We start from the raw sequence: 11,895 nt of genomic DNA, 5'->3' as shown, positions 1-11,895 counted from the left end.
ACCACTTAGACCACCACCACCACCACCACAGGAAGTCTCAAATTCTTAGACCTGCAGTCAGTCAACTCAAGACTTTCAAACATCTCACCATCAATCAATAAAGTCAAGTCACTCAGTTGTGTCCAACTCTTTGTGACCCCATGGACTGTAGCCTACCAGTCTTCTCAGTCCATGCAATTCTCCAGGAACAGTACTGGAGCGGGCTGCCATTCTCCAGAGGATCTTCCCAACCCAGGGACGGAACCCGGGTCTCCCACATTGCAGGCAGACGCTTTACCATCTGAGCCACCAGGGAAGCCCAATAAAGTTAAGACCTGACACAAATAAATCTTTGGCTGCATATTACAAACTGGCTTTAACTAGTTTTAAAAATATGCTCTGGGCCATGGCAAGATTGTTGACTATTTTTAGAGAAGACAAGAAAACTCCTATAGTTACTAAGCCCCTTGACATTACCTTTTAATCCTCTTTGACCCCCACCCCAACTGGAAAAGCTAGGACCACAGGCCAAAGTGGCAGCAAAATTCAGACTTCAACTGATCACACTGCTACCCACTCACGAGGCACAGCTCTCAAGTGGATATATACATTTAACAACTCCAATACTACACATACACCAAATACAAAAAACGTTGAGGTCTCCAAATTCCTGGGAATGTTGACAGAAACAGACATGAAGCCTGAATTGGGGGCAATTTAAGAAATGTTATAAAAATTTATTATTCGGATCTCAAGGCAAAAAAAAAAAATCTCAGGTTGAAATCTTCATCTACTGGGCACTACTATGCAAAAACATTAACAGCTAATATTAATGACATTTTATGACAATTTCAGAATCAAACTAGCTTAGCAGATGACTGAGGCACATAAGTAGGCAAATGAGACAAGCTTTAGATTTTATTTATAATTTACGTGAATAAGATCCATCTCCTCAGTCTAGCTTCATTCCCTGTAGCTATAAAAAGATTTCATGTCCTTGGCCTGGCGGTCAGCAGAAATTAACAGAAAAAGAAAAGAGCTGTGAGTGAAGATGCATTATTGAGTTGTCCCAAATGCATAAGAGATCTCTTACTCCTTGAAAGAAAGACCCCAAGGCCTCCATTGCACTTTTATTTGAATGTAAGATTTGGGATAGTTGTCCCAGAGGGCTAATTCCCAATTTAATCTGAGGTCATAATAAAACAAACAACAAAACAGTATTTGGGATTTCAGTTTCTCACCCTTATCATCAAGACTCACTGCCTCCCATCATCAGTATTTATTGAGCATTTACAGTGTACTAGGCACAATAGAACATACAGAAAACATTGTCCCTGCTCTTGAGGAGCTTACATTCTAGAAGGAAAAAAAAAAAAAAAATACACCTCTTTTAAAATGGTTATTTTTGTTTGGTGTTTTCTGCAAGGTACTGAGGAAATAGTTGGTAGGGTGAGCTTTGGGTATTACTTAGCCCCATCATTATTTAAAGAGAGGAAGGGGAAGGAATTTAAAGGCAAAGACAATGACAGACCATTCAGGATAGGGTAGGGTGTATAGGGAGATAACACAATCTCATCAACTCAGGAGAGATTAGCTGCAGTGAATAGGAAGAGGGAAATAGTCTGTGGGATGCAAGCAAAGGAAGCAGGGTGTCCTTAGACATTGAGTGGAGCCAGAAAGATCATGCGGCCTTTTCCCCAAGTACATGGCCACCAAGTAGGAATGGTTGGTGACAAGACAGAGGCTAAAAAAGGTAATCCTGTGCACCTGACAAATAGAAAGAAGAAAGGATCAAAACTGAAGACAGGCTAAAGAATACCAAGAAATTCTTAAAAACAAAAGTGATTTGGAAGCACAAAACTTACAGTTAATGCTACCCAATGTCATGATGGGCCAAGAACACTGTGGCTTCCTAAGTTAGAAAATGCCATATACCAAAATTTTAAATGGAATAACATTACTTTTTTCAATCAACTCCCCGTCTCTGAAAAAAATTTTCAGGGGGAGGAGGGAGTATAGGACATGGTTGGGAACAGTAGTAGTTATCTTAGTAGTATTTTACCGTTATGACAAACTTTGTATTCAAACTTGGTAAAAGCCCATTAGCTGCCAAGAGGGAATAAGGAATAAATTTCCAAAAATGTACAATTTTCTTTAGAGAAGTTTCAGAACCAAAAGACTAATTTACATGAAAAGCTGTAGAGAAAGTAGTTGAAAAGTCCATTCATAAAACTTTTATTCCACTTACATGAACTTAATACACGTGTTCTTAACAATTATGCTTGGATTGTTCATGAAAATCTCATAAGACATTAAACAAAGCTAGCCATCATCTCAAGTTATTTCCCTGTTAACTATTTTTTACAGCACATGCATGTTAGGCAAGTATCAAAAAAAAAAAAAAAATCACAAAAGCAAAAAAAAAAACAAAACAAAAAAAAACTAAAAAAAGTTAAATACATGGGTTTTTGTTTTACTGCTGTGCTTGATATACATGAAGTAATGAATATCAAGCAATTCATTTTTACTGCATCTTTACTTGTACATTTGTTCTTAGGTTGCCTAAAACATTTAAATACAAATAAAATGAGTGTAGCAAAAATAATGAAAGCAAACAGCAGGTAACTTTACAAATAATGGAATGTGAACCGTTTCTGCCCTTATCCAGAGTAAATTGGGTCACAACTAAAGGAACACTTCTATAGCTGCAGTCAACAGTGTGCACACTGAGTCTGAGTATTCCACAGATAACACATGGTTTAACATGCAATATCCATGGGATATCCATTTCTACTACAGCTTTGTAAATGCTCCAAACCTAAAAAGTACCCACAACTACACCTGTGATTGGAACCAATTATCCCTTTTATTCCCCACCAGGACATACCAATATGCAGGCAGTTTTCTTTGCTTAGACATGGAAGCAGTTTTAACACTGGCCCTTGTGAAGCCACAATGTACCAAAAGTACTATGCCAAACATTTATAACTTGTATAAAAATTCCACATCCCCATATTGGCCACCTCAAGATGAAAACAGATAACTCCCTAAATGTTAACTGGCTCTACTCCCCTAATATTAAACATAAAAACCACATGGGAAATATAGAAATTCAAATAGAAGTAACATAAACCTGTCATAAATCGTAAACAAAAAACTATTTGTGGGACAGCATGGATGACAAATGGTCTACTGTGTAAATTTTAGAATGAGGCAGACAAAAGTTGGAAGGCAGGTTAATTTTCCCCTCCTTCTCCTGCTTCAGCTTCGTCTCCTTGGGTATCCGATGTCCACAACTAGTTAAAAAAGAAAGAAAGAATTTTTAGTATATTTCAGCTTGAAAATTTTTTATCATATACTCCAAGGTACCAGAATGTAAGCACAATTATTGGAAGGCTTAAAAAATAGCAGCACTGAAAATAGCCTCAAGATATAAAACACCTCCAGGAAACTATCCAATACCCTGTGATTAAACCATAATAGAAAGTAATAAGAAAAAAATGTGTATATGTGTAATTGAATCACTTTGCTATACAGTAGAAATTAATACATTGTAAATGAACTATACTTTAATAAATTTTAAAAAACACCTGAATATAACACATTTATTTCCTACCTAATCATTCTTCCAGCACAGTAAATACATACCAGAGTTGTCTTTAAATAACAAAATCAGATTAAGGAAATGCTTGGCTATTCATAGAAGGTAAAGAAAAAGTAGATGAAATCATAGAAATGCCAATTCTAAACATCAATAGCTATCAGATTATAGACTGTCTTCAAAGGCTGCAGTGTGTAAGTTCAGTGCAACTAAACCATAACCCTCAACTCGGCCCATGCTCAAGGAGCTCAGGCTGACTTGACTACGTCCCCCTCGTAGCTTTAGACTTCCACTCTAAAGAGAGTCCCACACTCTATGACATTCAAGAGTCAGGAGCAAGTCTGGACTAAAATACAATTTAACTTTACTAACATTTTGTTTAGGAAAACATACCTTTTGTGAATCTGTCTGATTCAAAATATATAGTTAAACACAAAACAGTATGGTCAGAACCAAATCTTACAAGAGGTAAAAACTGAACTGTCTCAAACTGGTAGGACTATGAAGCCTATTGATTTTTAGATTATTACAGCTTTTCATCAGGTTAAAAAGATGATTTTTAAAATTATCTCAGCTGCTTCAAATATCAACAGTTTTTCTAAGTCTTACCACCCTACAATGATTTTTAGAGGTAATTATAGAACGACTACTTCAAGATGACCTTTGAAATTCTATACTGCTTCATACTGGAAAACAAAGCAAGGGGAACCTTAATGTTTTTCTGTCCCCCAAATTACCCATTAGTTTTATTAATCAAATATATTTCTGGCCTGGAAAGGAGACTCTTTGAACAATCATACAGTTAGCTGAATGATCTCTAGAAGTCTGTACTGCTTTTATTAAACTGGGAGTCTTGTAAGACAAAATTATCCTTCAACATTATCTTTCCACTTCTAACTTTCAAGGATCCTTGTATTTTTCACAGAAACATGAAAAATTGGATAAAAGGTGTTTCTCTTCCCAGGGTTATGTGTTGACAGTATTTGTCAACTGGATTCAGACTCAAATACTAGTTTCAACAAATATGTCTTTGCTTGACATGTGAGTGAGTGGACAATCAACCCTATAATGGTAACAGGCGATACGACCAGGGCTCAGAGAAGGCACATAATAGTGACTAAGTCAGAATCTGAACCTTGGGTTTTCTTCTTACTCAGCTGTTGTATGCTCTTCAAGCTATACCGATATCAAAATTCAGCTGCAAGTATATATTTCAGATCAGGCCTTCTCAAAAAGTGCTGACAATACAATTCACTAGTGATTGGGTCTCAAATTCTACCTTTTAGAAGTACCTCATCATTTCAAACCAGAAAAATATGAAAAATTAGCTAACAAACTGCAGTACTTCTTTCATTTAATGTACATAAAATTATTCGCTCTTTAAAATGGACTATAGCATACCCTCTTGAAAATAATAACCTTCCAAGTGTATAGGAAGCCCTAAAGTACACTTTCTAAAATAACTTTCAGTGTTTAATAACAACTATACAATATTGTTCAAAAAACTGCTGAGAACATTCAACACTAGAATATATAAATTGGTTCAGAAAATTCGCAATGGACTAGATAAAATAAAGCTGATGATGTATATAATGATGTACAGTCCCCAAAAGAAAAGGACCTAAAGCTAATAAAAAACCAGTAGCACTAAACTATAATCTTCACTCCTAGCTCTTTATCTGGCACATGACAGATCCTTAACACTTTTCACTCAAGCCTCGTAACTTCAAATTTAGTATCTATGTGAAGAACATGAAAACCCATGGGCCCAAAGAGACATATCAACTAACTGCAATATGTAGACTATTTGGATCTCAATGCAAGTAAAAAACACTATTGGGGGGAGGAGACAATATACAACAAAGACAATACAAAAAAAACAAGTGATAACTGAATGCAAGAAATTTACTATTAAGGAATTAACTGTGTACTTTCTCAGTGTGATATTGGCATTGTGGTTTTAATGTTTTTCAGTCTACAGCAGCAGGCCTCAACCTTTGGCACCAAGGATCAATTTAGTAGAAGACAATTTTTCCATGGACCAGGGGCAAGAGATGTTTTGGGGAAGATTTAAATGTATTACATTTATTGTGCTCCTATGAGAATCTAGACAGCATATTAAAAACCAGAGACATTACTTTGTCAACAAAGGTTCGTCTAGTCAAGGCTATGGTTTATCCAGTAGTCATGTATGGATGTGAGAGTTGGACTATAAAGAAAGCTGAGTGCAGAAGAATGATGCTTTTGAACTGTGGTGTTGGAGAAGACTCTTGAGAGTCCCTTGGACTGCAAGAGATCCAACCAGGCCATCCCAAAGGAAGTCAGTCCTGGGTGTTCATTGGAAGGACTGATGTTGAAGCTGAAGATCCAATACTTTGGTCACATGATGCAAAGAACTGACTCATTTGAAAAGACCCTAATGCTGGGAAAGATTGAAGGTGGGAGAAGGGGACGACAGAGGATAAGATGGTTGGATGGCATCACCAACCTCATGGACATGGGTTTGGGTAAACTCCAGGAGTTGGTGACGGACAGGTAGGCCTGGCGTGCTGCGGTTCACGGGGTGGCAAAGAGTCGGACATGACTGAGTGACTGAACTGAACTGAATGAGAATCTAAGTCACTGCTGATCTGACAGTAAGTGGAGCTCAGGCTGTAAAAACAGATGAAGCTTCACTCACTTGCCCACACCACTCACCTCCTGCTGTGCAGCCCAGTTCTTAACAGGCCACGGACCAGTACCAGTCTATGGACCAGGGGTTGGGGACCTTGGTCTACAGTATACCAAAAAGGGTTATCATGACCTGCCACAGTAAGTCATTTTTTTTTCCCTAAGAGACTAGACAAAACAGATGTCAGTCTATGCAGAGTATCTGAAATTGTATCTGAAATTTTATAACTAAAGTTATTAATGCCCTACCCCTAGCTACATAAATACTGTTGCTGTTTAGTTGCTAAGTCATGTCCAACTCTTTTATACTCCCATTGACTGCAGCCCGCCAGGCTCCTCTGTCTATGTTATTTCCCATGCAAGAACAATGGAGTGGGTTGCTATTTCCTTCTCCAGGAATCGAACCTGTATGTCTCCTGCACTGGCAGGTGGATTCTTTACCTCTGATCCACACCAGAGAAGCCCTACATGAATACAGAGGCAACTTTAGGGTCATCATTTTTAATGGACTTCAAAGATAACTTAAGCACACTTTTGAAACTAGAAGCAAAATTCTCCTGTGACTAAAAATGGAAGGAACAGAATTATTTGCATTGAAATGAAAAATAAAATGGCCTTATAGCTGAAAGTCCAAAACCATGAATTACAAAATTATTTTAAAAACCTGAATTTTTAATAAATATGTAACTAGTAAAGGGCACATTTTTAGTCCCTGGTCTAATATTTCAGCTTCTGTAAGATGGTTTTCTTCAGTTTTTAAAGCAGATAGGATCTTACATTAAAAACAAAAAAAAAGGACTAGAAATATTCCTGTCGTAGTCTATAAAACATATATAAGCACACTTCAGAGATACTAAGAGTTCAATTTTATATCACCACAGTAAAGCAGAAATCAAAATGAGTCATATAAATTTGTTTCCAGTACATATAAAAGTTATATTGACACCATACTACAGTCTATTAAGCATGTATTATGTGTTTAAAAAATCCAATGTACATACCTTCTTAAAAAATACTTTACTGCTAAAAAAAAGTTCATCATCAATTGAGCCTTTAGCCACTGAAATCTTTTTGGAAGGTCTGAATCACTGAAAATTACCAAAATGTGACCCAGAGACATGAGATGGGCAGAGAACCCTGCTCAACAGAGTTTCAACAAGCCTTCAATTTGTAAAAACCACAATATCTGGAAGTACAATAAAACAGAAATGCACCTATAATCTCTTCATTATTAATTAACCATTCACAGTGCTGTTAGGTACTTACTGTCAAGTTATCTCTCAGTAACTGCATTATTAGCGTGCTGTCTTTGTATGACTCTTCACTTAATGTATCAAGTTCAGCAATGGCTTCATCAAATGCCTGTGACCAAAAAAAAACACATTTCAGTGCTCAAATAATGACAACTACTGAATTTCCACCTAACAGGTAAAAAATACATACTGTCTTTGCAAGAGAGCAGGCTTTCTCAGGGGAGTTCAGAATCTCATAATAGAACACAGAGAAGTTAAGGGCCAGACCCAGTCTGATAGGATGTGTTGGTTGCATTTCCTTTTTGCTGATTTCAAAAGCTTCTTGGTATGCTTGCTGTGACTGATCCACAATCCCTGGATAATAAAAGGCACCAAAATGTATCAATGAAAAGTACTTTGTTTTCATCCCTCGAACCAAATCTTTACTCATCCAGTAATAAATTCTGAAATACTAAGCTGCTGCAACTTAAAACTGGCTCCTAAATTTAAAAAAATAAGCTTCTCCTAGAAACCTACTCTAGTCACTGATCAACGTCAAGACAAAACAACTCTGTAACCATCTCAGTATAATTTTTAATTAGTCTGTACTGCTCTACAGTTATGCTGTAATTACTATGTCTTAAAATTGTGAGGAAACATTCCTATACATAAAATTGACTTGTGAGCAATCATACATTTTACGAAAGCAATTACTAGGCAGTAGGTATACAGCTGACCCTTGAACAACACGGGGCTCAGGGATGGATACCAACTGTTCACGCAGCTGAAAATCTGAGTATAATTTTATAGCTGGCCCATCACGTCCAACCTTGTACAATGTAGTACTATAATATTTACAGAAAAAAAATCCCTGTGTAAATGGATCTGTGCAGCTCAATCTGTGTTCTTCAAGAGTCAACTGTACAGTCTCAGGAAAAAGGAAAAAAAGAAGGGAAGGGACAGGGACTGGGGGAAGAGAGAGAAACAGAGAGGAAAGGGGAGAAAGAGCAAGGAAGAGTGAGCAGAGTCCATTTGCTGCTCTTCAAACAACAGAAGAGACCACCTCTGGCCTCTGTTACTTTGTAACATCCAGCAGACAGGCTGAGGCAGCCTGCAGACAGGCTGAGGCAGCGTACCTTTCTTGTCATCACCAGCTGCAACCTCAGCCAAGTAGCGGTAGTAGTCTCCTTTCATTTTCAAATAGAAGACTTTGCTCTCTGCTTGTGAAGCGTTGGGGATCAAGAACTTTTCCAAAAGAGACTTGGGGAGAAAAGAAACAGTCATAATAAGACTAAAATAAAATTGAAAGAATCTTCATTTCCAAAACACACACCACAACTTAAGTGATAAAATTTTAATACCCAGTCATTGCCAATAATACTACTTTTGAAAGTAGAAGGGTCATAAATTTGTGACAGCAATACTTAAAATTTGAAATTAGTGTTCAGCTTACTATTTAAGGCTAATTTGAATACTGGCCTTTCCCTCATAGTGCTTATTACTTTACATGCTGATAAAGACTGAATGTTTCAATGAATGTGAAAGCATGAAAGTTGATAAGACTTTATTATTATGTGTTATTATGTTTTATTAATACATATTTAACAAACTGGCAAACTTTTCGGTTTCAAGGTAGTCATGACACTAAAATGGAAAGAAGACAGAAATTAACCTTTTGAGACTATGAAGCTATATGACTTAAGCAGAAACTGTTAATATAATAGACACTACCAGACTCCATGACAGAGGAAGCAGAACAGAACTTCATTTATAAGACTACAATTAAAGTAATACCTTCTAAGGTAAAAAGCTGTTCGAAGTAAAAGTTCTATTTTTCCTATCTAAATTAAGAAACTGGTAGGAGTATGAGAATTTAAGATCTGAAGAGTAAACCTTTAGTTCATTAAAGTGATTCTCAGCTAATAAGAAATACATTTACCAATCACCTCAAACAAGTAAAACTTCACCCTACATAATTCTGTTCAAAACTATAACAATCTAATTAAATCCAAACATGCTAATAATTACATTCTACAAATGATTTCAGAAAAACATGACTTCACTGTATTAGGGGGATTAAGGCACAATAAACTAGTGATTTTTTTTTTAAGGAGGAGAAAGATAATATTCCAGTAGTAGAATTAGGCAAAATGTTTACTGTTTTTAAAAATTCTCCACTTCCTATTAAATATACTCTACAAATCAAAGTCAATTTTCAACTGGGCTTAGCCCCAAACAAGTCTCAATCTTTACAAGGAATAAGGGTATTTAATTCTTGGTTTCTATTCTTATAGTTGCCCAGTGGTTTAGTCTATACAGCACTTCCTTATATGCCAAACAGTTTGAAAAATGCTTTAAAACAGTAACTCTAACTTTTTATGTTTATCCCATTATCATGTTCCAAACGGTGAGTGGGTGAGTAAGCTTTAACCTAGCTTCTCTCCCCTTCCTACAACTTAAAACTACATATACTCAAATGAATTGGGTAGGTTTCAAGATGGCAGTAGGACCAGGTTGCAATGCATTACAGGAAAAGGTTGGAGGTGACAGAATTCAACCTGAAACAATGTTTCCTGTGATTATTAGTTAGCCTGAAATCAGAAGAGCACTTTGGTTAGGTAACACAATTCTTACTACAGGACACCCAAGCTGTCATCCCTCAGCTGCAGAAGTGTTCTGTCATTCATTCCTTCATTCAGTTAAGTCTTAAGGCTTCCTAGGTGGTGCTAACGGTAAAGAATGCACCTGCCGATAAATGCAGGAGATGTGGGTTTGATCCTCGGGTGGAGAAGATCCCCTGGAGTAAGGAAACAGCAACCCACTCCAGTATTCTTCCCTGGAAACTCTCAAGGATAGAGAAGCCTGGCGGACTACAGTCCATGAAGCCACAAAGAGTTCGACACAACTGAGGGTACACACACAGTGTGAAACCTCAACCAGACTAGAAATAAAGGAACCCTCTGGGTTTGGAGCACCACTGCCTTCTCTGAAGGAGGAATGCCTACGAAGACTCAGCAGAATTCAAACTTCTGCCGTTTTGTCTCTTAGACACCATCATTCTCTTTTGAGGCATGAACACTGTGAACATTAGGGCTGGTCTTTGAGGATCTGCCTCAACAGCATAAGAACATTCCATTTAATATAGTGGTTTTAAAATTAAATGCCCAGGCCTTTTCAAGTTTTATATCTTAATACAAAATGCATTCATTCAACTATGGGAGACCATATAGCATAATGGCTTTGGAGTCAGTCTAGGTTTAGACCATGGCACTCCACAGCTGGAAGGATCAATTCCACTTCTGACTGGCTAAGCTAAAGGTTATGCTATGAAGTCTAACTAAAGAAAACATGTATTGCGATTAACCAGAATTCACAAATAACTTTAAACAGCAGAAAAAAAACACACACATATAAATTTAAAGAAGGCTCTGTATATTATTCAATTGTGAACTGCTCTTTAGCTCATTTATGTAAATTTAAGATTATACAAAGAATATCTCCAAATGAAAGAAGTGACAAGTAAAGGCCTAACCATGACATCAGTTCTCTATCTAGGTATTTCTAATTCACATTTTACTGCTTCAAAAAAATTTTTTTAAACATTACTTATTCTCCAAAACTTAAATATCACTGTGTGAGGCACTGAAAACAGTGAGCAAGACAGAACAAGGATAAAATGTCAAGCAGGGAAGGCACTATAGAAACTAAGGATTAACACAGCCTGGACGTGTCCTACTTTTCAGTGACTTTTATCTAACCCACTGTGTATCTGTAAAGATGAAGGACACAAACATGTGCAGTTAGTTAAGGGTAAATCATTTAAAATAAGTATACAAACTTAGAGAAGTTACTTAGGCAAGGTGTCAATAAATGTCCTAAGAATTTGTAACCCATCTTTTATGGGTGGTAGCTTCTCTCTCTCTAAAAACTACTGTTTTACATTAGGGTAACTCACACTGAGAATTTTTCAATTAGCAATTAAGTACCTCTTCCTCCAAGGTGAACACTGAATTTATCCATAACATCTGATTAAAACAATCACAACAAAAACTACTTTTTAAAGCTATTAACCGGATGCACTCATCTCACATGCTAATAAAGTAATGCTCAAAATTCTCCAAGCCAGAGGAACCAGAGATCAAATTGCCAACATCCGCTGGATCATCGAAAAAGCAAGAGTTCCAGAAAAACATCTATTTCTGCTTTACTGACTATGCCAAAGCCTTTGACTGTGTGGATCACAACAAACTGTGGAAAATTCTGAAAGAGATGGGAATACCAGACCATCTGACCTGCCTCTTGAGAAATCTTTATGCAGGTCAGGAAGCAACAGTTAGAACTGGACATGGAACAACAGACTGGTTCCAAATAGGAAAAGAAGACATCAAGGCTGTATATTGTCACCCTGCTTAT

The 11,895-nt window shown here is 36.9% G+C and overlaps 1 protein-coding gene across 2 annotated transcripts in view; it reads right to left on the bottom strand.

Moving 5' to 3' along the window:
* Positions 1 to 1,075: 1,075 nt before the first annotated feature.
* The window catches only part of YWHAZ (tyrosine 3-monooxygenase/tryptophan 5-monooxygenase activation protein zeta), a 34,772-nt gene continuing 23,952 nt past the window's right edge, over positions 1,076 to 11,895 (bottom strand). For both annotated transcript variants that reach the window (XM_027561423.1, XM_027561424.1), the window contains exons 3-6: positions 8,619 to 8,742; positions 7,694 to 7,857; positions 7,517 to 7,612; positions 1,076 to 3,275 (exon numbers count right to left, since the gene is read on the bottom strand). In XM_027561423.1, the coding sequence (XP_027417224.1) occupies positions 3,216 to 3,275; positions 7,517 to 7,612; positions 7,694 to 7,857; positions 8,619 to 8,742 (444 nt within the window). In that variant the 3' untranslated portion in view covers positions 1,076 to 3,215. The remainder of the gene's footprint in view (positions 3,276 to 7,516; positions 7,613 to 7,693; positions 7,858 to 8,618; positions 8,743 to 11,895) is intronic.

Source organism: Bos indicus x Bos taurus, chromosome 14 (genome assembly GCF_003369695.1).
Source record: "Bos indicus x Bos taurus breed Angus x Brahman F1 hybrid chromosome 14, Bos_hybrid_MaternalHap_v2.0, whole genome shotgun sequence".
In the NCBI taxonomy this organism is placed as follows: domain Eukaryota; kingdom Metazoa; phylum Chordata; class Mammalia; order Artiodactyla; family Bovidae; genus Bos; species Bos indicus x Bos taurus.
Note: the sequence above shows the minus strand (reverse complement) of the source record. Positions and strands in the feature narration are given on the sequence as shown.